General features: G+C 35.6%; 1 protein-coding gene across 1 annotated transcript; it reads left to right on the forward strand.

Moving 5' to 3' along the window:
- The first annotated feature begins 19,491 nt into the window (after positions 1-19,491).
- On the forward strand, positions 19,492-25,761 carry LOC129723124 (uncharacterized). Its single transcript, XM_055677107.1, has 6 exons — positions 19,492-19,942; positions 21,548-21,670; positions 21,799-22,200; positions 22,265-22,615; positions 22,756-22,908; positions 22,977-25,761. The coding sequence occupies exon 6, from the start codon at positions 24,224-24,226 to the stop codon at positions 25,559-25,561; it is 1,338 nt and encodes a 445-aa protein (XP_055533082.1). The 5' UTR covers positions 19,492-19,942; positions 21,548-21,670; positions 21,799-22,200; positions 22,265-22,615; positions 22,756-22,908; positions 22,977-24,223; the 3' UTR covers positions 25,562-25,761.
- The last annotated feature ends 865 nt before the right edge of the window (positions 25,762-26,626 follow it).

Raw genomic sequence — 26,626 nt, forward strand, 5'->3', positions numbered from 1 at the left:
CGTATTATCCTTGGAATACATTTTTCTGCATTTCAGAATTTTTATTTTTGGGAGGGAGGGATTTTTAAAGCATCCCCCACCTTCCATCACATCCTTCTCGGTAAGATCCGGTTCGGTGATAACACCCTCAATTTCAACAACGCGTGCCGGTCCAGGACGACATCGTTCGCTTGTCGGGGACCCAAGAATGTTGCCTTCAGTATATCAGCTTTGACCTTGTAAACTTCGGTCAAGCTCGAGTATTTTTCCTTCAGAGATTTGCACATCTGTACAACTATAAGAGGCTTGTTTTTGGGTCGAAAATACACGATCCAACGAAGACCAGGTTGGTTCACCTGTTACATTTTAACCCGAGTTGCCCCGTCATTAGTGGATGGGGCGATTGGGGCAGTTTTACGGGGTCCTTAACGACGTCAAAAAAAGCGTTGTTTCCATTATTCGGAATGTCAGAAAAATCCATTGCGGACTCGTCACCTTCTGAGCAAGATGAGAGGTCCGGTGAAATAGGCAATCCACCCACCGCCATAGCGGTTGTGAACTATATGCCGCTAATAACTAATATATGAAATATATGGAAATATTTATATATTCAAAACTAAAGAGAATGAAGGAGAGGAAATGCGAAATCAATATATATCAAAATATTTATATTATATATATGTATATACGAGAATAAAGGAGTCAAAAAAGTAAAGGTTTTGTCACTTATCTTTAAATGTATGTGAATAAGCAGCACTGCCTGCGCTGTCTCCTCAACTGCAGAGCGGCGATGCCGTCCGCTTTCCCTCCGTCGGGGTTCCACAGCACACGCATCAACTAACCCCTACCACAGCTCCGTACTCCTCTACTGCAGGAATCGACCTTCGCTGACGCTAGATCAGCACGCCTTTCAGCACTCGCGCCAAAACAAGCACGACTCACCACCTTCACACGCGAACGCAGCAATCGCGCCGATTAGCACCACTACCACTGGCGCTGTTCGGCTGTCGGGGCTCCCCCACCAATAACGACGCGTATTCACACGCCACACAACACCACTGCACCCGCGAACGCTAAAAAGAAGCGAGAGATTAATTTCGGTAATCCACAGAGCACTCAAGGGAAACGACTTTCCTGCTCGGCTGCCGAAAAGACTATGACAATTTTATATTTATATTAATACTTATGTATGTCGATGTAAGAAAACGTGCAGAAATACTTTTGACCAACCCTTTAGTCTGAGATAGGTTTAGCGTTCGTAAAACAAAAGAAGAGAGCCTTCGTGGAACGTAAGAAGAGAGAGTGAGGCGAGATTTCGTCAAACATGATTGAGCAATCGCTAATATAACCGGGTCGACAGGAGTGAGGTAGCAAAGCAAGTTTTGAATAGGGTATTCAAATTCGAATCTCAGATTACTAGTTGTCGTTAGTAGAGATGCTTGAGAAGGTAGTTGCCTTCAGTTCAAGTTCGAATAAATATATGAAGATAGTTGTCTTCTTAAGAAGCCAAATCAAATAGCCTTTTCAGTTACTTAGAGTAACTAATATGATTCGAACTAATAAATCTGAAGGCTATTCGACTGGAGCTGCTCTTCTAGAGATATAAAAGGCATTCGACAGTGTTTGGCATAAAGGTTTAATAGCTAAAATGTCAAATTTCAGCTCTACCTCACAAAAATGCTACAAAGTTATTTAACTGACCGCACTCTTCAGGTTAACTATCTAAATGGTAAATCTAATAGATTGCCTGTTAGAGCTGATGTGCCTCAAGGGAGTATCTTGGGCCCAATCTCATATAACATTTTTACTTCTGTCCTTCCTGACTTACCACCAGGTTGTGAGAAATCTCTGTTTTGTGACGATACAAGCATTTCCGCAAAAGAAAAAAGCCTTCGTGTTATATGCAGTCGGCTACAAAAAAGTTTAGATATATTTTCTTCATACTTGCAGAAATGGATTTCCCCTAATGCTTCTAAAACACAGTTAATTATTTTTCCTCATAAACCAAGAGTTTCATTTCTCAAACCCACCAATAACCACGTTATTAAGATGAACGGTGTGGTCTTAAATTGGTCTGATCAAGTTAAATACTTGGGGCTAATTTATGATAAGAATCTTACTTTCAAGGAGCACATTGAAAATATCCAGTCAAAGTGCAATAAGTATACCAAATGTTTATATCCTCTTATCAACAGGAATTCTAGACTTTGTCTCAAGAATAAACTGTAAATTTACAAACAAATTTTTAGGCCAGCAATGTTATATGCAGTTCACATCCGGACAAGTTGTTGTGCAACCAGGAAGAAGACACTTCAAAGGATTCAGAATAAACTTTTGAAAAGGATTTTGAAGCGTCCTCCCTGGTTTAGCCCGAACGAGCTACATAGGCTCACTAATGTAGAAAAATTAGAAAATATGTCAAGCAAAATTATCAACAAATTCCGACAAAAATCGTTGCAATCCTCAATTGCAACGATTAGCTCACTTTATAGTCAATAACATAGATTTAAGTTTATTTTAAGTTTTGTTTTATTCCTTTTTTTCCTTGACAAGTAGGTTTAATAATTTTCCCACAATTACATTAACTTACTGTGAAAGCTAAAAACATTCAATAATATAAAAAAGCGTTCAAATATATATATATATATATATATATATATATATATATATATATATATATATATATATATATATATATATATATATATATATATATATATATATATATATATATATATATATATATATATATATATATATATATATATATATATATATATATATATATATATATATATAAGTTAAAGGTATGTGAATTACCGTTATGAGAAGAGAAGCGACTCAACTGCCTGCACAACATAGAATGATCTTTATTTTTCATCTCTTCAAATATTCAAGAAAGTCTAACGTAAACTATTTCCTATTCCCTATGGTTGGTCCTATCCTAATCGCTATTCTGTTATCCTACCACATGTGGTTCCATACCCGTGCCATACGTGTTCGTTCGTGTTTGTTTACTGTCGCTGGTTTCCGTTTGGTACTACAGATTGTTTACGGCTGGTCTGATGTTTATATTGTTTTGGATCGCGTTGTTCGTCAATCCAGGCAAGGTTTTCCATAACTGCTCTTTCCCCAAGATCGAATCGTCCCGATTTGATGAGTGCAACGCGTGCTCTTCCTCTAACTAGGGCTGGTTTCTGTTTCTATGTAATCTATTCCGGTAGAATCCAACTATTCCTAGAAAGAAAGCTAAGATTAAAAGTCCAAGGGCTGACTTAGTTTTAGTGAGCTGTGTTGTTTTGATGTGCTCCAACTCTTCTCGATTCTGCAGGTGAAACTCATGCAGTTTTTCCAAGGAAACCATTTTTACGATGCTCTTTTGCTTTATCTCCAATCCTTCTAGTGGTATCATGAAAGCTGGCGAGCTGTGGTGATGCTCTAGGCTGCTGAAGGATTGATTGTTAATATGAAGAGAGCAATTATTAAAATAAATCAGAAAGGTTCCTGAAAGTGATCGGTTGGATGGCTGGCAATCGGTTGACAAGTTTGCGGTCTTCGCATTCAGCAGGACTATGTGATTATCGGTGATTCGTTTGATTTCTGTTTGGTTGTGTGTTACTACAATTGAGCAGTTACCTGAGGAACCGTGCAGAAGTCTTGCATAACACTCGTCTGCAGAAAGATCTATCAAGTCTTTCGTGTCGCAAAGTACGTTTTCTTCTACCGTTTGGCACGATGTTTTGATGAAGTACGTTGACCCTGGGCTGGTGATGGCGTGCGATGCGGGTATTTTGAGTATTCTGTTGTTAACCGGTAGTGGTTCTATCAGCAAGTGCCTAAAACTTTTACTTACTATTTGTGGAATGAGAATAATGAAATAAATTTTTGAATCTTTATAAAAAGCTTTGATCCCTAAGAATTCATATGCCTGGTCAGAGCTGATCAAAGTAACGTTTTGTTCCTGCAACCTTTCTATAATGAAATCTAACTCTTCTGATTCTAGAAAGTTCTTTGAGATCACGTTTAACCTGGCTAGTTGGATTGTTTCGAAAACTGTATCAAAATGATTTTTTAATAACTCCATATGGTGGGAAATTTTGAAGACCTGAGTGAGAGCAGTAAAATTCTGGTTTGTCTGTCTGTTATTGATTATTTCTTGCCTTGTTCTAATTATTTGTTTCGTGATAATTGACTGCTGTTCATTCATGACTCTTATTATTGCATTTATTCTCTCCTGTAGTTGTTTATTTATTTGGATTTGTTGGTTGTTTTCCCTTACCAATTTTCTATTCGATGCTCTCAGGTCGTTTATATCTCTATTGATTTGTACCAGGTCGTTATCGTCGAGGTTACCTGTGATAAGCTTTATCCCAGAACCTAGAAAGTTAAGTAGACCTCTCTTCTCCCTATTCTTGGGATAAAGATAATTATACAGGTTGCTGATGGTGTTGTATCTGTCCTGAAGCAGGTCTGTCACGTCCTTGAAGTTTTGAAATATTTTCAGTCCGTCGATGATTGTTTGTATCTTGATCAGTATTGGTCCGTATTTGTCCAGATCCACTTCGTGATAAATTCTATGATGTCCGTTCTTTATGAAACTGTTTCCAATTTGAAGTGTCAATAGTCCCGGGTGTTGGGACAAGTCGTGGATTTGTATGTTTTGGGTGTGGGCCACGGTGATTGATAGGAGGACAATTAATACGAAAGCTGTCATATTCCTGTGAAAGTAAAAAACAATTAGTATCTTTTCAAATTTTCTTTATGTATTTGTCGACCAGAGCTATCGAGAACTATTCTTCCTTTATCTTCGATAGCTTTAACTGGCAAATATTGCTCTTTTGTTTTCTTTTTAATCCCTTGTACCTTGTTGAAGACTGTTTGATCTTTGTCCACAATAGGTGGTGATTGCCTTCCTCTATTGTGCCTTTCTAGGTTTTGACTTTTCGTTTTTTCTAATTGAAGGATAATTTCGTCGTAAAATTTATCGTGATTTTCTAGCATCTTTGAAACATCTAGGTTCTCCGTAAAATCTAGGAGACCGTAAAAATTTCGCGTGGTTTAAGTTTTGTGGCAGTGTGTATGGTATTATTATATAGCGTACAAGCTATTCTAAATTTTTCCTTTTTGCTCAGATCAGGATAATTGCTTTGAATACAACGAAAGATTTCTGCTACAGTTGAGTGAAACCTTTCTACTGTACCATTGCTTTCACTATGGTTAGGAGGTGTGTAGTGTACTGCGATGTTTAAGCTATGTAATAGGCCTCTAATTTTGACTGATTTGAGAGCGGGCTCATTGTCACATACTATGAGATTTGGAGTACCGTATAGAGAGAAAAATTTTGTGAGTCCTTTTCGAATGTCGTTTATAGTTCTGGATTTAATTGGTAGTAGAATTCCGAATTTGGAAAATTTGTCTACTGCTGACAAGAACTTATCTGGTTGGCTTATAAAAATGTCTATGTGCACTATTTCGAATGGTTTTCTAACGTCTGGAGTGTTGCCTAGCTTTATTTTGTATGGGTGTCTGTCATATTTGTTTTTGTTGCATGTGCTGCACAGTTTATTGAATTCTCGAATTTTAAATTTCATTCTTGGAAAAAAAAATCTTTCTGCTATTTTACTATTATTTTCCCATATTCCTCTATATGCGGAATTGTGCGTTTGCTCGATTATGAGGTTTTGTTCCTCTGCCGTTTTTAAATCTATCAGTAATTTTTGGCTTATGCAAATTTTGAAGTTTTTGTATCCGCTAAAGTGTTTTTGGTATACGTTTTGAAGAGAAAGAATTAATTTTTCTGGGCAGAAGATGCAATTTGCACGTTTGGGATCCATAAAGTCTTTAAATATCTTCATCAAAAATCCGTTACTGTAATTTTCCTTGGTTATTGTTCTACGATAGATTTTTGGGAAAATTTCCTCGTATTCCATACTTTCTCGTTCTGCTATTTTGAGGACGATTTGATTGCTAAACTTGTTCAGAGGAAGTTCGGTACATTGGATAAATTCTGAGTCGTCTGTATCAGCAGAGTGCACTGTTGCACCGTCGTCTGTACTTGAAGAGTCGTCTTGTAGATTCGCGTTTACTTCAACTTGTACTCTGGAAAGACTATCTGCAACGGTATTTTGCTTCCCTGGTCTATATTTGATTTCGTAGTCGAATTCTTCCAAGTATAGGCGCCAATGGATGAGCCTACTATTGGAATCTTTAAGATTCAAGCTGAATGTCAGTGGTTTATGGTCTGTGTAAAGTGTGAATTTTCTCCCGTAAAGGCATGGTCGAAAATATTTGCAATCCCACACAATGGCCAACAATTCTTTTTCAATGGCGGAATAATTTTCTTTTGATTTATTTAGTGTTGGGGAAGCAAATGCGATTGGTTTGTCACTACCTATTTGTCCTTGCGATAGGACTGCTCCAACAGCGTAGTTAGATGCATCAGTTGTGAGAATAAATGGTTTTTCGAAATCAGGGTACTGAAGAATATCGCTTCCTGTTAGAAAATTTCGACATCTTTCGAATGAACCTATAAACTCTTTAGAATGGGTTATTGTTTCACCTTTTCTCAAGGCTTTGGTCAGAGGTTTCGCAATTGTAGCAAAATCTCTAATAAATTTACGATAGTAGCCCAATATGCCGAGGAATCCTCGTAATTCCTTTTCATTTTTTGGGAGGGGCCATTTTTTGATAATTTCGATTTTGTCTACATTAGGCTTGACGTCTTCGGGGGTTACAATATGGCCTAGGAATGCTACTTCTTTCTTCAAAACTCGCTTTTGTCCAATTGTATTTCCATGTTGTATTTTCCTAAGGTTGTAAAGATTTTTGACAGATTCTCTAAGTGTTCTTTAAGACTCGTCGAGAAGATAATTATATCGTCCATGAAGACAAAGCATCTAACACCAATGTGTTCTCTCAACACATTGTCCATAACGCGTTGGAATGTAGATGGTGCGTTTTTTAGCCCGAATGGCATTCTTAAAAATTCATAATGACCATTCTCCACACTGAACGCTGTTTTTTGTATATCTGCTTCGCTAACTTCTATTTGGTGGAAACCGGATGCTAGGTCAAGCGTTGTAAAATACATACAACGTCCCAATTTATCTAGTATGTCGGAAATATTTGGAATGGGGTAACGATCGTCGATTGTTTTTTCATTTAATGTTCGATAATCAATTACAAGTCTCCACTTTTTCTTCCCGGATGCGTCTAGTTTTTTTTGGGACGATCCATACTGGAGAAGTCCACGGGCTGTTTAAGTGTCGAATAATCCCTTGTTCTAGCATTTTAAGAACTTGCCTTTGTACCTCTTCTCTATGGCAAAAAGGGTATCGATATGACTCCTTATGGACGGGTATGTCGTCCGATGTAGTTATGTTGTGTTTTATAGCATTTGTAAATGTTAGGTTGTCCCCTTCGATAAAAAAACATCTTGGTGGTCTGCGATGACTTTCAAGAGGTTCGTTTTTTCTTCGTTGTTTAGGTGATCTGTTCGTATTTTAGTAAACAAATCCCTTTTTATGTTTATGTTTGTTGGCGGTATGTTTGTTTCGAAATTACAAACTTCCGTCTCTAACTCATATTTAATGTTTATTTTCATAGGATCTTCTGAAATGTTTGTTATTACTACTAACGCCTGATTTTCTTCAGCCATGTATAATCCTGACTGTATCAAAACGTTAGGGGTAATAAACATATCATTTTCTACCAAAAATTCTCCCTTGTTTATATTCGTCGAAACCGTAATTATTTTTGTTTCGTGTGCATTCAAGTGCACCGATGAGGCGTCTGGATATTTTTTGAGCATATTTACCGTACCCCTGGGGAATTGAATAACATTTGTTGCTGTTAATATGTTGGCTTTAAGTCTCTGAAGGGATTCATATCCTATTAATCCATCGAAAAAAGGATGAAAATCGAAAACGAAAAAACTTATTTTTGTGGTGCCAGGGATTTTTGGAAATGGATTAAATTCTACGAATCGATCGACAATGAACGATCCGCTGATATTTCTGACTCTAGTCGGAGTGGTGGTCCTACATTTGCTAAAATTTACGTGTTTTTTGCTGATATAATTTTTGTTCGCACCTGTGTCGATCAAAAATTTCAAAAAAAAACCGTCTTTTGTTTCCATTAGTATGTAAGGAATACAGTTGGTTAAGTTTCCTCTGTTACTTCCGCTACCTGTCGAAAATTTAGATCGTCTACATCCTCATCATTTTCTGAGGGTGGATTTAATTCGTCGTCTGTATATTGAAAGTAATCGTTTTGCGGCGAATCGTGATTGGTGTTAGTCAACTCTTCCACATAGAATTTCGGTTGTGGGGCTTTAAAATTATATTGTTGCGGCTGCTGGCTATTATTTACAAAATAAGGTTTAAATGACGTTGGTTGCCTGGGCTGTTGTCTAAAATTGTTAGAAGCGGACGGTTTTGGCCTATTAATGTAATTAACTTTGAGTGATGGGTCCACTTCCATTTTTTGATAATTCCTCTTAGGTACTAATGGAGGTTTCGCGTAAGAATTCATAAGTCTTACATCGGGGTGGATAGAGTCTTGTTTGTAATTCCCTGGTTGCCTTTGAGGATGTTTATACGCCGCGGGAAATTTTTCTTTCCTTCTCTCCACGGCGTTATCATAGACTTGGGCTATCTGATACGCTTGGAGCAAATCTTTTGGTCTCCCGCTTCTTATATAAATACCTATGTTCTCCTCGAGCCCATCGATGAAGGCGTTTCGAATAGACACCTCTAGGACCCTCATAATAGCGGCTTCGTGTCCAGCGTTATCTGGATCAAGGTGAATATTAGCATTAATGTCTGCGAAAAGACCTTCAACCTCGTGATAGTAATCATCGAGTGTTCTGTCTTTTTGCTTTAGATATGGGATTTTTCCGGTAAGCGTGGAAAGATCACGCTTATCGCCAAGTAAGATTTTAGTGTTTCCTTAATGTTTTCCCACACTAAGGGAGTGTGGTTTTTCATAAGGGCTTCATTAGCCTTGTCCGTTATTTTATTTCTAATTTGGCTTAACCAGATTTGATACGATTCGGTGTGTTTTACATTAACATAAAAAGCAAGCACTCTGTCCACTGAATCGATCCAAGTGGCAAGTAGCTTGGCATCCCCATTATAATTGGGTAATTGCTTGATGGTGTCAGGGATTTGACTTTCCCTCAAGCATTTCTCGATTTCATTGTGCTGCCGCCCTTGCCCTTGCAATTGGGCGATTTGATTATCCCTAATTTGCATTTCACGCATCAGATTTCCCATCTGCTGTTGCAGAGCATTGATCTGCTGCGCAGCATGGTTTTGCTCTAGAAGTTGCGCGATTTGCGCATCTCTTTCGTTTGATTGCCGTACAGCTTCTTCCAGCTGTAGCTGCAAAGCATTTTCATTGTTCATTTTTCTATTTTTATCAAACTCCTGCTGTCTATTCATACAGAAGAATCAAGTGAAAATTTCGAATTGTTCTGTTGTTAAAAAAAAATGTTATGCTTTTTTCTGTATCGATTTATGATACCAGAATTGAAGTTAGATTATAAAATCCGTATCGATTTTTGATACTCAAAATTTTATGCTAAGTTCAAAAGGCTGAGTAAATTTTTATACACCCTTTTTCACTGAGTTCACTTTTCTAACGTAAAATATAATTGAGTTCGCTCACCTGATTTTTTTTAACATGTAAAAATGGATTAGCTAACTTGTTACGTAGCCGTTTTTTGATATCTGAGTTTTTCGATGTTTTATGATTTTTTAAATAGTGATTTTTCATGAAAAAAAACAATTTTTTTACTAAAATGGCCGCCATTTTGGCAATTTTTGGAATTTTCAAAAACGGCTACGTAACAAGATAGATAATATTTTTCTATATACTGAAAAAAAAATTTCAGCCCGATCGGTCTACTTGAAGCTGAGAAAAACTTACCATCAGTTAGGTACTGATTTAGAGAGAGCATCCACGTTCCCAGCTGCCAACAGTGTAATACACACTATATTTACATCCACGACATGGAAAACACATCTTCAAATATACCTTAATCAATAGCCAAAATAGCCAAACACTTCACTTTACTCTAGACAGCCAAAAAAAATATGAAAATTCATGATTTTTCGACCTTCTAGAGTAGGGTCCCCCTTAATTCGTCTCCAAATCAAAATTCAAAGTGATGACATGTGATTCTTTTTTTATTAAAATGTTCGTTGATGTTTAAAGAAGACATTTGAGAAAAAATAACAGGTATCTGATTACTAAAACTCGAGATATTCACAAAACTACGTGAAATATGCAAAATCATGACTTTTATGCTGAATTTGCCTCTAAATCAAAACTCGAAGCAGTGATCTTTACTATAATAAAATGTTCGTTGTGTTAAGAAAAGATATTTGAGGGAAAAATAATAGTTATCTGAATACACTAAGGTCGCTTTTGACGCGGATTCCGGAGTTTACGCGGTTTTTTACGCGGATTCCGGAATTTACGCGGTTTTTTTACGCGAATTCCGGAGTTAACGCGGTTTTTTTTACGCGGCATGTATCCCCCGCGTAAAAAGGGACTTTAGTGTATTTGAAATTTAAATATTTTCCACAAAACCACATGAAAAATACAAAACCATAATTTTTTAGGCTCAATTTGTCTCTAAATCAGAGTTCAAGGCGATGACAGGTGATTTTTTTCAATAAAATGTTCGTTGATGTTCAGGAATGACATTCGAGAAGTAATAATAGTTATCTGATAACTGAAAATAGAGATATTATTCACAAAACTAAGTAAAACATGCAATATCATGATTATTTTGGCTCAGTTTCTCTAAATCCAAATTCAAACCTATGATGCATGATTTTTTCCATTAAAATGTTTGTTTATGTTCAGGAAAGACTTTTGAGTAAAAATAACAGATTTTTGATTACTGAAAATTGAGATATTATTCACAACACTACGTTAAACAAGCAAAATCATGAATATTTCAACTCAATTCGCCTCTAAATCTAAATTCAAAGCTATGATAAGTAATTGTTCTTCATTGAAATGTTTGTTAATGTTCAGAAAAGACATTTGAGGAAAAATAATAGGTATCTTATTGCTAAAAGTTAAGATATTATTTTAAAAACTACGTATGTACACACATAAACACATTGAAATACTCTTTTTGAAATTTATATATATTATACATATAATACATGCAAAATTTTGACTTTTTGAGCATGAGCTCAATTCGCCTGTGATTTTTTTTTTCAATAAAATGTTCGATTGACGAATATCCGGTTATCACCCGAGTGTGGTATATTCGAAACTGGGATGACCCCACAAAACATTTTCCAAAATAACGACTTCTGGTTTCAGGAAAATAATCTAAAGTGGTATTTGGCCAACCATCTCAATACTTCCGAAACTTCCAAACCATACGTCATTTTGAAATCCGAAATGGCGACTTCCAGTTTCTGTGGAACATCCCCAAATCACAAAATGCAATCCAATACAGGTGTTTCCGTTCTGTGCGTTCTCAGAATGTTGAAGTACTTAAAGTGATGATGGACGTATAAGATGTGAAATATTTTTGAAGTGAGTTGTGTTAATAATGCAATGAATTATAAAAAATGATTCCTAATTTTCAAACTTTTGATCCTGAGCATCGCCGCACATGTGTTCAACTGAATAACCAAAAACGAGACAAAATCTCTTTATTTTAAGTATCGACATCTAGCGGTGGAGAGAATGCATTTTACAGTCGAAATTTCATTACGCTTATATTCCATTCATTCAACAAAAGGACTGTATGAGCTCTCGCCGCTTTTTCATCGAGAGAATCCTTTGTTCTTCCCGGTACTGGTATAGCGAGGGGGCCTTTTCATGATAAACGTACAGTACCACCCGCATACGTGCAACGGTTTTTATGTAGATATATTTTTAATGAATTTCATTGTTGCCCAAGTTGAAAACTGAATATCTTGACTAACGACAATATTTTTTTACATTGTACCTAATGTCGTAAGCAGTGCTGGTACAGCGCGTCTGATATGCATTTCTAGCAATGTTAGGTATAAAAAACGGTTCGAGAAAAATATATTGTTGATCGAGAAATTCGGTTTCCAAGTTTAACGAAAATATTCAAGTAAATCAACTAACAGGTTAAAATAGTTTTAACAGTCGTGAAGTTTACGATCCAAGAAAATTTGTTAGACAATGTTTGAATGGTTGAAAGATTTTTAGTTTAATTTGTTCTATTGACGTTGATTGTGAATTGTTACTGAATTTCCACTTTAGAGATCTCTCGAATGCGATCCTGTCTTAACTTGATTTTGATAGATTCAACTATTCAAGATCACCTTTTTGTCTGGTCATTGAAGCAAAAAAAAATTATTTTTTAGTGCATGTTTAAACTATTAGAGCGAATTGTTCGAACGATGCACTGTAAAATCAATGTAGGATGGAACAGCAAAAAATGAATGCGAAAGCTTGGGCACCGATTTGCCGCAGAGTTTTGTTCGAAGTTGCAGATCTGTTCTGTGATCGCCGGGAACGTTTAAATAGTTTTAAATACTTTCATCACAGATAACAGATATCCAAGCTAGAATGAAAAACTCCAGAAATCGCGTGTAAGATTCAAATTCTTACTCATTTGGAATGTTAATGATAAAAAGGCTATTTTTTTAATGGGGGGGTGGGGTTGTGAATGTTTGTAATGATTTATTAATGTACTAATATCTATTCAGAATTAATATTGTGTATTCTGCCACAAATGGTGACATATCAACACTATTATATATATATATATATATATATATATATATATATATATATATATATATATATATATATATATATATATATATATATATATATATATATATAAATATATAATAGTGTTGATATGTCACCATTTGTGGCAGAATACACAATATTAATTCTGAAAAGATATTAGTACATTAATAAATCATTACAAACATTCACCCCCCCCCCCTTTAAAAAAAATTGCCTTTTTATCGTTAGCATTCCAAATGAGTAAGAATTTGAAATCTTACACGCGATATCTGGAGTTTTTTGTTCTAGCTTGGATATCTGTTATCTGTGATGAAAGTATTTAAAACTAGTTAAACGTTCCCGGCGATGCTCAGGATCAAAAGTTTGAAAATTAGGAATCATTTTTTATAATTCATTGCATTATTATCACAACTCACATCAAAAATATTTCACATCTTATACGTCCATCATCACTTTAAGTACTTCAACATTCTGAGAACGCACAGAACGGAAACACCTGTATTGGATTGCATTTTGTGATTTGGGGATGTTCCACAGAAACTGGAAGTCGCCATTTCGGATTTCAAAATGACGTATGGTTTGGAAGTTTCGGAAGTATTGAGATGGTTGGCCAAATACCACTTTAGATTATTTTCCTGAAACCAGAAGTCGTTATTTTGGAAAATGTTTTGTGGGGTCATCCCAGTTCCGAATATACCACACTCGGGTGATAACCGGATATTCGTCAATCGAACATTTTATTGAAAAAAAAAAATCACAGGCGAATTGAGCTCATGCTCAAAAAGTCAAAATTTTGCATGTATTATATGTATAATATATATAAATTTCAAAAAGAGTATTTTAATGTGTTTTTTTGTATGCAGAAAATCATCTTCAAACATACGTAGTTTTTAAAATAATATCTTAACTTTTAGCAATAAGATACCTATTATTTTTCCTCAAATGTCTTTTCTGAACATTAACAAACATTTCAATGAAGAACAATTACTTATCATAGCTTTGAATTTAGATTTAGAGGCGAATTGAGTTGAAATATTCATGATTTTGCTTGTTTAACGTAGTGTTGTGAATAATATCTCAATTTTCAGTAATCAAAAATCTGTTATTTTTACTCAAAAGTCTTTCCTGAACATAAACAAACATTTTAATGGAAAAAATCATGCATCATAGGTTTGAATTTGGATTTAGAGAAACTCAGCCAAAATAATCATGATATTGTATGTTTTACTTAGTTTTGTGAATAATATCTCTATTTTCAGTTATCAGATAACTATTATTACTTCTCGAATGTCATTCCTGAACATCAACGAACATTTTATTGAAAAAAATCACCTGTCATCGCCTTGAACTCTGATTTAGAGACAAATTGAGCCTAAAAAATTATGGTTTTGTATTTTTCATTTGGTTTTGTGGAAAATATTTAAATTTCAAATACACTAAAGTCCCTTTTTACGCGGGGGATACATGCCGCGTAAAAAAAACCGCGTTAACTCCGGAATTCGCGTAAAAAAACCGCGTAAATTCCGGAATCCGCGTAAAAAACCGCGTAAACTCCGGAATCCGCGTCAAAAGCGACCTTAGTGCATTCAGATAACTATTATTTTTCCCTCAAATATCTTTCCTTAACACAACGAACATTTTATTATTGTAAAGATCACTGCTTCGAGTTTTATTTAGAGGCAAATTCAGCATAAAAGTTATGATTTTGCATATTTCACGTAGTTTTGTGAATATCTCGAGTTTTAGTAATCAGATACCTGTTATTTTTCCTCAAATGTCTTCTTTTGTTTAAACGAACATTTTAATAAAAAAAGAATCACATGTCATAACTTTGAATTTTGATTTGGAGACGAATTAAGGGGGACCCTACTCTAGAAGGTCGAAAAATCATGAATTTTCATATTTTTTTTTTGGCTGTCTAGAGTAAAGTGAAGTGTTTGGCTATTGATTAAGGTATATTTGAAGATGTGTTTTCCATGTCGTGGATTCAAATATAGTGTGTATTACACTGTTGGCAGCTGGGAACGTGGATGCTCTCTCTAAATCAGTACCTAACTGGTGGTAAGTTTTTCTCAGCTTCAAGTAGACCGATCGGGCTGAAATTTTTTTTTCAGTATATAGAAACATATTATCTATCTTGTTACGTAGCCGTTTTTGAAAATTCCAAAAATTGCCAAAATGGCGGCCATTTTAGTAAAAAAATTGTTTTTTTTTTTTTTTCATGAAAAATCACTATTTAAAAAATCATAAAACATTGAAAAACTCAGATATCAAAAAACGGCTACGTAACAAGTTAGATAATCCATTTTTACATGTTAAAAAAAAATTCAGCAAAATCGGTTCAGTAGATGCTGAGAAAAACTTACCACCAGTTGAATAAACATGGTTTCGAGAAAAACACTGCCAATAGCGTAATACTCACTATATTTGCACCCTCGATACACAAAATACATCTTCCATAGCCGAAATGCCCGAACACCTCACCTTTCTCTAAACATCCGAAAAAAATTTCACGAAAATTTTTTATTTTTCAACTTTCCAGAGTAGGGTCCCCCCTTAAATATAAAGTCATAATTTTGCATGTTTTACGTAGTTTTGTGAAAAATTAATCAAGTTTTAGTGATCAGATACTAATTTTTTTTATCAAATGTCTTTCCTGAACATTAACAAACATTTCAGTGAAAAAAGAATCATATGTCATCGCTTTGAATTTTGATTTAGAAGCAAATTTAGCACAAAAAGTTATAATTTTGCATGTTTTACGTAGTTTTGTGAATAATATCTCAAGTTTTAGTGATTAGATACTAATTATTTTTCCTCAAATGTCTTTCCTGAACATTAACAAACATTTCAATTAAAAAAGAATCATATGTCATCGCTTTGAATTTTGATTTAGAGACAAATTTAGCACGAAAGATCATAATTTTGCATGTTTTACGTAGTTTGGTGAATAATATCTCAAGTTTCAGTAATTAGATACCTATTATTTTTTCTCAAATGTCTTTTCTGAACATCAGCGAACATTTTCATGTTAAAAAACCTACCTGTCAGCGCTTATTACTTTTGATTTAGAACGATTCAAAATGATGATGATTACTGTACACCTCAGAGACTGAGGGAATAATATCAATAAGATCAAGCGTTACGGAATTCCATTTTTATATAGTAGATTAAACATAAACATAAAACTTAACACCTTCACGGTTTTTGTGATCACTTTATATTCCCCAGGACTTCCACCGTCACCATCAGTTATACGAGTCGAATAACTTGAGTCGAATAATTTGAGAAGAGATCTCGCACCTGTGATATGAGAAACCTAGTAGCCAAATCAGCGGTTTTTTCATCGCATATTTTTATCTCTGAGTATCTTTAATCTCAACATATGTGTAAGCGAGATAGCAGATCACCGCCTCTTGTCATACATCTTTATCTTACTGCTGACAGCGGGCACAAATTAATTTGAGCCCAGGACATGAGTTTATTGCACCCCTTTGGCATCACGCCATGTTTCAAGGGCTAACATCTCAACATATATGTAAACGAGATAGCATATCACCGCTTCTTTTCATACATCTTTATCTTACTGCTGACAGTGGGCATAAATTAATTTGAGCCCAGGACATGAGTTCATTGTCATTCACTGGTTCTCAGTATAGAGATGCCAAAGGCTCGAACAAATAATCCAAAATTTTGTATTAAAACTATTCTTAAAATAGTATAAATATGTTATTTTGCAATAGTTTCCAGTTGTTCAGGTATCATTTCATGAATGATATATTTATATTGATTTATATTCTGATAATCGTTCGTGGAATAGTCGTGATGTTGTTTTGAATATTATAAAGATTGTTAGCGGCGATTTCTTTATTTTTTGCAAAAACATGATGTTTTTGTTTTTCACCTGCAGATATCATCACTTGCCAGCCATGTAGCACATTTCTCTTTGTGAGTAGTCATATTTGTATTCTTCCAGGCTGCGAGGGTCACTGTTTTGCATTCGTTGTGCAATGTCAACTTCAACTTCGTTCTGCTCGGAGATACTGGATGGAAAAAAATATTGTATAAATACTAAAGCCGAAAGATTTGTGACCAATTTGATTTTTTTTTTTGTAGTGGAACTAGACTACTGCGTCTATTATTTAGAACTATTGCAGTAGACCAATTTGATTACCTTCCATTATAGTTTGACAAAAACCTGCGACTACAGCGTTTGCTGGAAGATATCTCTTCGTTTTCGATGGAGCTTCAACCGTTGAAGGTGTGGTGAACAAATAGTGCTTACTATCCTATTTGGGGATACTGAATATAATATTGTAGCTCAATAGTTTAAGTCATTCAATTTAGTACTGTAATAACTGATCAATGGAAATTTCCAATGAACTAGCAGTTTGAAAACCTACATCAAGTGTCAAATTCATCCGCCATTACCGCTCGTGGAAAGCTGGATAGGTAATTCATAATTTAAAATAATTGACTGCAATTAATGCCAATTTCACCTTTTCGCCAGGACTCGTTGGCTGGATATACGACGAATAAAATCAAAGATCTCCCGTCCCGCATAATCAAAAACCATTGCTGAAGCGGTAAGGACTTTAACTGTACTTAATGAAGTATGGTAACTGTTCGTGATAATATCTTTTATCAGTTATTACAGTACTAAATTGAATGACTTAAACTATTGAGCTACAATATTATATTCAGTATCCCCAAATAGGATAGTAAGCACTATTTGTTCACCACACCTTCAACGGTTGAAGCTCCATCGAAAAACGAAGAGATATCTTCCAGCAAACGCTGTAGTCGCAGGTTTTTGTCAAACTACTACAAAAAAAAAAAAAATTGGTCACAAATCTTTCGGCTTTAGTATTTATACAATATTTTTTTCCATCCAGTATCTCCGAGCAGAACGAAGTTGAAGTTGACATTGCACGACGAATGCAGAACAGTGACCCTCGCAGCCTGGAAGAATACAAATATGACTACTCACAAAGAGAAATGTGCTACATGGCTGGCAAGTGATGATATCTGCAGGTGAAAAACAAAAACATCATGTTTTTGCAAAAATAAAGAAATCGCCGCTAACAATCTTTATAATATTCAAAACAACATCACGACTATTCCACGAACGATTATCAGAATATAAATCAATATAAATATACCATTCATGAAATGATACCTGAACAACTGGAAACTATTGCAAAATAACATATTTATACTATTTTAAGAATAGTTTTAATACAAAATTTTGGATTATTTGTTTACCATATTGTGTATAATATCGAAAAAAATATGTTCGGGAAAATCGATGTTTTTGAATGGTAACCATACCTAACGCCTAGTTCACCAAATGGTTATTTCTCAGTTTACTATAAACTAGATGGTCAAAACTGAAGCTGATATGGTATGTAAATGGTTATGTGACTTTTTTATGAATGGTTAAGATACTATACGGAAAACATTCGTGTATGGTATTTGTTTATGCGGGGTGTCCCGGCGAACAAAGGTAAATATCTTGAAATAAGCCTTTTTTAAAATAAAATTCATTAAAAAGGCAAAATATAATAATATCGAGTCAATAATGATATTTTTTTCCGAAAGTCCCTCATTGAAGCTTAAAGTACTCATTTTTGAGTCGAAAATGAGTAACTTTTACGCATCGCGCATCAGGTATAATATGGGTAATATTTCCTCAATTTTTATAACATTCGGTGGTACTCAAAAATGAGTAAAACAATTTCTACTCAATTTTGAGAACATACGGTTTTAGGGATCATTCAAATAATACATAACGCTCTAGGGGGTTGGGGGGTATTCAGCGGAGCGTTATATTGCATGTGGCAAACATGTAAAATTGCGTTACATGGGGGTGGGTGGGTATTAAAAATCGCCAAATTCCGGGTTATGTAATATTTGAATGGTTCCTTAGCGAAACTGATTAGGTTTTGACTCCGTTTTAGGTTATCCAGAGTGAGCGTGTAGGTAATTCCAGAGTATGTGTGTATAGAGTCGCACTAAAAGAAAATCTACCGTTTCGGCAACACAGTTTTTGTGCCGTTTGATGCCAAGAACTACACTGAACCAACTTGCCAGGTCGTAACTGAATGATTCATCATTAAAAATCATCAGATTATGCAAACATCGAAAATCATATGAAATATTCGATTGAATGATAATTGATGTTAAATGGCATGATTCATCATGTGAATTGCGGTAAATAAAAATTTGTTAAGCAAAGAAAAGACTTCCGTATTTTAAAGGATGCTAACCGACATTCAAAGCAAATGAATTCAAAAACAGATGTGAGTGAAAATCATCCACGAGAGCCCCATAACGAGAATCATACAATACCTGATTTTATATACTTTGATGCTGGATTAATTTTCATTTGTTTGGAAATTGGCAAACGAGTACTTATAATGTGAGTTGCGAGCGTTGCGGTTGGACTTTTTCACTCTGGCTTGGTTTCGGTTAAGTTATTTTTCGGTTTCGATTCTACTGCTAAATAAAAGTGATTTCACTCGTTAAATGTTTGAACGGGAAAAAACAAATAATACCTTTGCAGTGCGTGAGTTAGTTTATGGTCAAAAAACCTAAAGCATTGATCATTTTATTTGGTGTTGCCTTCTATCAGGCATTTGGCTAAGGCCTATAATAGAATTGATTTATTTTCAACGACGTTTTGAAGTAACGATATCGGCGGCTTACAAAATAGCCCTTGCTCCAATCAGTATCGGTAAGTTCCTTTGACTACCTTGTTTACATGGTCTGTTGGGCACATTTAACGAAGCTGCAAGAGCCCTATTAAATATGCAGTTAAAACGTTCCGTGAAAAAGATAATTGTTTCTACAGTTCAAACGCACTAGGAGCGATTATGCCCAATAGGCCAATAGCTCAGCTGATTGTGTTTTCATATGCGTTTTCGAAAACCTCTGAGAACTATTCTTGTATTGATGATCCAGAAATGAAAACTTGCGTGATTTTTTAAGGCTCAAATACAAATTGAAAAAAAAGCAAACGATAACACTGGTCGACAAAAGTGGAAAAATGATGCTCAGAGCTCAAAATAGTTTTCCTAAATAGATTATAGTTTTCTAACCATTGCTTTGAATTTTGAAGCCAGAAGTGCGTCAAAATGCCACACAGTGAATGCTCGTCGGATTCGTCGCTTCTACGTTAGCTTACGGGAAAACTTATGTAAGTCCCTTAAAAAGTTATCTTTGCCAGTGGTATAATTAACACAGGAATGGTTAAAAAGCTAAAATTTTTCTTCCAGTTCTTCGAATTCTAGGACAAAACTTGTGTTCACCAGTATAATGTATTGTGTTATTTAGTTGCGCCTTTTCAATGCAAAAGTTACAGTCGAAAAAGTGATAAGCGAATAAATGGTAAATAAACCATAGAAGAGATAATGATACCCAGAATTTAATTACGATTCCCGATATTAAACAACAATGGGATTGTTCCCTTTTACCAAACAATGCTGTAACAATTTTCGTAAAATCAATGCCACTAAATTTCGAAAATTATGCATTGATAGCTATGTTAACTTTTATATGAGGCCATTCTAGTACGAGCAGTAGTGGTTTATTCTTTTTGCAGGGGTGGTAGCAAGTTACTTTTTAGTGACTTAGTTTTTATTTTAGAGCCGGCCACTACAAACTGTAGTGACGTGCTACAAGGTACCGTTATTGGTTGAACGATTTTAGTCTGATGCCATGTGGAGTCGTGTGATAAGGCGCGAGCCAAATAAATAGCTTTCGCGGTTAGGTTTTACAGTTATTGTAGATTGTTGACGAGTGACATTTTTCGCAAAGGGTTTTCAAAATATGTATGGTGATTTCGTGCAGTGAGACGATGATGAACAGAATAATCGGAAAGACGAACCAAGCTTAAACACAGTGGACGTATTGTTTGCTGGATGTATTATACTACTTGGAGTTCATGTTTGAAACACTTCCGCTTTGTTGTTGTCAAAGGCTATTTTCCTACCTGAGTCGTACTTAGAAATTGGATTGTTTGGTGAATAAAGAGCACATTGGTTCCCGTGATTCTGTGGTTGGTGATGTCGGTAGGCTAGCTCTCCCACACACGGTTGTGACGTCGGGTTCGAGCTGCTAGTTTTCTCGACTCAGCACTGGGGCACAGTGTATCGTTGTACCACAGACAAACTAACTTGTGCCACTCGATGACGATTTCATTGACCAGGAAAATAACGCTAATTTAGAAATGTGCAATAATGCTGCTAGTGCCGCTATAAGCAAGCGTGCAAATTTTTTATCAAAGACAAAAACCATCAGTAATGCCGCTTGTGTTGATTTAAGCAAGCTCGCATACCCTTTAGTAAAGACAAAAACCGTTTTACGGAATGAAGTGCTAAATAAATTTAAAATAAGGTTTCGTACAAAGTTGAATAAGCTTTGCTTGATCTGATTATTATTTCGATTTTGTCTATTAGAGGGTTTGTTACTTTACATGACTTCTCTTCATCTGTTGGTCACTTTTTACCATTGCGTTCTAAATTACTCTGGAACTCGAATTTTTCATAATTTTTTTCTGTTTCTTTTCGTCCTTTTTTATATGACTTGTCAATGTAAAATTTGTCGGGAAACTGGTCTTCGGGACATCGGTACATTCGGGGCAATAACTTTTGGGGAAACAGGCTTCGGGATAATGGTTTTCGAAGAATTGTTGAACAATCGCATTAACGCCGCTCATGTTGGTTGCTTATTTCATTTTCGCGTTTACCGGGACTGTTACAAAACAGATAAAACAAATTCCATAAACTCTTCTATTCTTCAGGGCACTGCGTTGGAGATTCCTGACATGGAGGATGAATTTTACTTGGTGGAGACGGATAGTTTGAATTTATTAGACCAAAGAGAAGAAACTGTAGTCGAACAATGTTCGACTATTGTCAGTCAGGTAACTAAACCTAAAATTAGCACTGTTATTATTCGTCGAATTCAACAATCCAACACTTCAACAAATAGAACAGCATTTTCTCGTAACACTTTGCATACCTAACCCGTATATTTTATGTAACTCAACAGGCTAATATGTGCAATAAGGTGCCGGAAGTATCGCTGTTTAGTTATGTAATAAACGACGTACAACAGGAAATAGAGCAGCCGGGTATCAGAGCCCTGAAGCCAAGTAATTGGAACATAGAATCAGACAATCAAGAACTCGATACTCATGTAGATAGCTTGGACAACACGTACTTTACGCCAAATGACCTGCGAGAATTATTGAAGCGTACAGACACCGGCAAAGCTATTTTAAGTAACGCTTAACATGGAACACTTTCGAAAGACAGCAAAAAAGAACTATCAGGAATAATTGCGGAAAATCATATAAAGCGAAGTGGAGGACGAGGACGCTTTTCAAAAGATTATTTGAAAAACTATTCGAAATGCATTGAACTTCTTCTGCCACACGAAAAGCAAGATATGGTAAATTTGCAATTTCCGTAACGAAACCCAACAAAAAGTTCATCATAAATTTTGATACTTTTAGATTACGTATTATATTCCAGCAGCACCACCTGAACGGCGAAATCCCGGTGGTAGCATTCATCAAGCATATAAACGATTGAAAGGGACCATCAGTAAAAGGCAAGATAGGGAATTAGACCATCAAAGGAAGTTGGGTGGAAAAGAAAACTCATCTACATCAGATATAATCGAGCGGGACTCCAAGGTTGACCAGGCACGAAGATGGTTACAGCTCAACATCCGTCCGTGGGATATTGTATTAAAAATGTGGAAGGAAACGTTTCACCTTCGTATTACCTGCTTAAGAAGCCTGAAGTGTGGCGATATTTTAATAAAATATCCCCACTATAAAGAGGAGCTCGGATATCAACTGGTAAGCAAGCAACATTTTTCGCCGAAAGTAACATATTATCTATTTAGTTAAAAAGTGGTTTTATCGACTAGCGACAATCGATTTTTCTCTCAACTCGAATCGAATCGAATAAGTTTTAATGTCTCATTTCCATGTTCCAGATCGATGAAGATTACCGTGATTTGGGATACAAAGAAAAAAGAGCTAACTGGAAAAATATAATCGCAAATTAAGGACGTATTTCATATTGAAAGTTCGAAGCCAGAACTCTCTTGTAGTGCTGGAATTTATGAATCGTTCAAATCAATCTGAAGGTAAAGATTATTAATAGTCTATCACATTCACACTTAATTTATGTTATTTTTATTTTTCTTCATTTTAGATGCCCTCGTTTGTTGCTTTTTAATTCTACTCAATTGTTGTGTAAAACCTAGCAAAATTACAAAGACCATGAGACCAGCAATTCTAACCGCACAGGAAGATGTGCTAATGTTTGCTGGTAGTCTGGACTCTGCGCGCGAGTCCATCAAAACACTTTTTGAAGCTTACGCTGCCCAAAATATTACGCCACATCCCAAAATAGTCGCCATTGGAGTTGATTACACCTCTACGAAAAGAGAGTTCTATGTGCTTTACGAGGATATAGTATACAAACTGGATTCAGCGGCTCGAGCCGTAGATGTCTTGATTAAGATGGGCAACATTTTTAAACTACCGTTTTCAAAAATTACCAAGCTTGTGTGGTATACTATCGGAGAAGTTATCTATGACACAAGAGCGCCAGCGCAATATAAGCAAATCGAAGAGATTAAAGCGATATGTCTATGAATAACTCTATTTGTTGCTTCGTCAAAGATTGCCGATACATTTCGTGTTATATTTAAGGCCCGAATACACACACGGCGTAATGATGCCTTCTCCATACAAATTAAAAGGCGTAATCGCGCCTTCCGTAGGGACGCCTTCCAGCCAGAACCTTTCAGCTGTGCCTCCTATTGGAGAAAGTAGTCGTTCGCCGCCTTCGGCTGCGTACTTGACTGCCTTCCGTGTAGACGCATCGTGCCTTCCACACAGCCTTGTGTCGCCTTCTTTTGGCGAAGGCGGTGGCATCGCCGTGTTGTATCATATTTCGCCTGCTGGTGGTTCTAGAAGTGTGTTGCTTTATTTTTCTTCCAACAAACATAAACAAACATGAATTGGGTAGCATGACAACAAGAAGGTTAGCACACGGCGGAGTTCGAGACGGCGTGCTTGCGTCTTCCGTGTAGACGAAGGAAGATGGTAGATGCTAGAAGGCACATTAGAAGGTTTCAAGAAGGTACTGACAATTTTCGTAAGGGAGGCGTTGTCACGCCGTGTGTGTATTCGGGCCTTTAGTTTTTTGAAAAATATGAAAATCCCCTCACAAAACCTGAACCGAATATAGACTTGAAACCTAGCTCGGAATTAGTGCTTTCTTTATAAATATACAACTTCTAAAATTGAAACCTAAAAACCTCGCAGTTCCATAGGGTACTAAAGATATTTTTTCATTATTTTTAGGAATCAGTTCCAGCAGTACATTCCCAAAGAGCTTCAACGGTTACCGAGAGCAGTGGGTTTGTTCAATCGTTACGGGATATTGATCGCATGGCACTGAATTTCCTGCTTGATCCCCACAAACGGCGTAACATAACACGAAAGGATGTTCTTGATGTTCAATCTAGAGTTAGAGATTTAAATAGTCATCTTGAAGGCCTCATCCGTTCAGTAATATCGTTTCAAACTTTCGACCCGCAAACACGTTATGTTACTGATATCTATCTACATAAAATGTCTACCATGTTTGATTTCATTGATACAGAGCACAAATTCTTCAAGTTTCTCACAGAATCAGATCTTTTTAAACAGCCAAGAGTTTTTATCATTAAGAACAATAGCATTAATGAAGTAGACAATGACATTAGTATCAAATCTACACATTTAATCTTACTGGATATAGAGTTTCAAATCAGGAAATTTTTTGAAACCGAAAATGTATTAATAGATATAATCACCAACATCAACAAACTAATGCAAGTCAGAGATAAATATGTAAATTTCGTTAGTGGTATTTTATATCAAAGCAATGTTGATAAACACCCAGGAAAACTAATTATTCCACTATTTTTCTATACCGATGAATTTGAGATCAATGATCCATTGAGCTCCCACAACAAAAGGCATTCGATTTCTGGTTTATATTATTCATTTCCAACACTGCCTGAGCACCAACTAAGTAAATTAAGCAATGTATTTATTGCCGGTGCAATCAAGAAAGTTGATATTTCTGAACATGGAATAGATACGTTTATGAAGCATGTAGTAGATGTGTTCAAAAAAATCGAAGAAAATGGAATTACTATCCATACCAGTAACCGAGAATACAAAATACACGTTTCGTTGATGCTTGTTCAAGGAGATAACTTAGGTATTCACCAAACATTGCGGTTTGCTGGATCATTTTCGGCAAAGTTCTACTGTAGATTCTGCCGGAGGCCGAGAGAATTCTTGCAGTGTGATACGAAAGAATACGAAGAATACTTACGAACGATCGAAAACTATGAAACAGACGTTGCACTTAAACAGTCAGAGTCTGGTTTAACTGGCAGTTCCGCGTTCAATGGATTGACATCTTTCCACGTAATTAGAAATTTTTATGCGGACTCTATGCATGATCTTTACAGTATGGGAGTGTGTCATTATGGGTTTCTTGAAATTATTAACCATTGTATTTACACGAAACGTTATTGCACTCTGTATGATATTAATAGGAAACGAAAGATGTTAAACAATTATCGGTTTGAGCAAGCCCTGTCTCGCATGCCAGACTTAGAAGAACAATTTGTAAAGGCAAGAAAAGGAAAATGTGTCAGCCTTAGAATGACGGCTAATGAAATGGCTGTTAGTAGAATTGTATCAAATATTAGAATTTCTCAAATACGATAATGAAGACTACGCAATTGCGTCAAGATGGAAAGTTCACTGTTTTAACAAACATTATCAGGCGTTTGAAATAGGAGAAAAGCTAGATGAAATTTATGTCATGGTTATGAATATTTTAGATGGACCACCTTTTACTATAGAGCAAATTGATAAAAAAGTTATGTTTCGCAGAAAATTGTATCAGTCGTTTGATTAAATAAAAAGCAGAAAACAAAAATCGAAAAACTTTTATATTTACATGGTTGATAATTCACAATAAAGTAGATTTGTAGTGTAATACGTCCATTTTATTTCATAATGATTAAAATCCTGAAACTATGAGATATTTTTTTTCTCTTCAATGTGTTCTAATCTCATATTGCAGTGTGTTATGTTTCAAACTTAAATTGTATGATCGCTTAAGGAAAACGCGATGAGTCTCTCACTATTTCAATGAAAAACATACAGTTTGTTTATTTTTTCCTTCCTTCGAATGAATGATAATCATCCTGTCTCAGAATTGTTTACATACAGCAATGCTATGTTTATGTTACTGAACTCGCGGATGATATTCATCCTGAAGCTAACACAAAATCCGTATAGGGCTTCAATGAAGCAATAATCATACACTAATGTGCGGCCGATTTGGTTCAGTGTATGCAGTTTTGTTTTTCACCATGCTTAAGCGAATATCATTTTTTGGAAATCTTCACAAGGTACACAGTTTTGAAAGAGTACACCGGTGGTGCTTTGTAAAATTTAACTGAACCAGTACAGGTACAGGTTTAATGTTGGAATAAAATGTGTAGTTAAAACTTCGGTAAAACACATATTCTTATCACGCTTAATTACAACACTTTTCATCCACTCCTAACATTATCACTTTGTTTTAGGATTGTTCGATCTTGGATCGATCTTCAAAAATTCTTTTTCGCTCCAAATTTCGATTTTCTGGATCGATTTTTTCGTTTCGAAAAGATTGTTTTTGACGTGGGACTACGTCTTTCTTCACTATACTAAGGTACATCCTGGAAAAACTGGATTGAACATGTAACGTTTTTGGTTGGCGGAATGGAAGATTTTAGATGC

This window comes from Wyeomyia smithii, chromosome 2 (genome assembly GCF_029784165.1).
Source record: "Wyeomyia smithii strain HCP4-BCI-WySm-NY-G18 chromosome 2, ASM2978416v1, whole genome shotgun sequence".
In the NCBI taxonomy this organism is placed as follows: Eukaryota; Metazoa; Arthropoda; class Insecta; order Diptera; family Culicidae; genus Wyeomyia; species Wyeomyia smithii.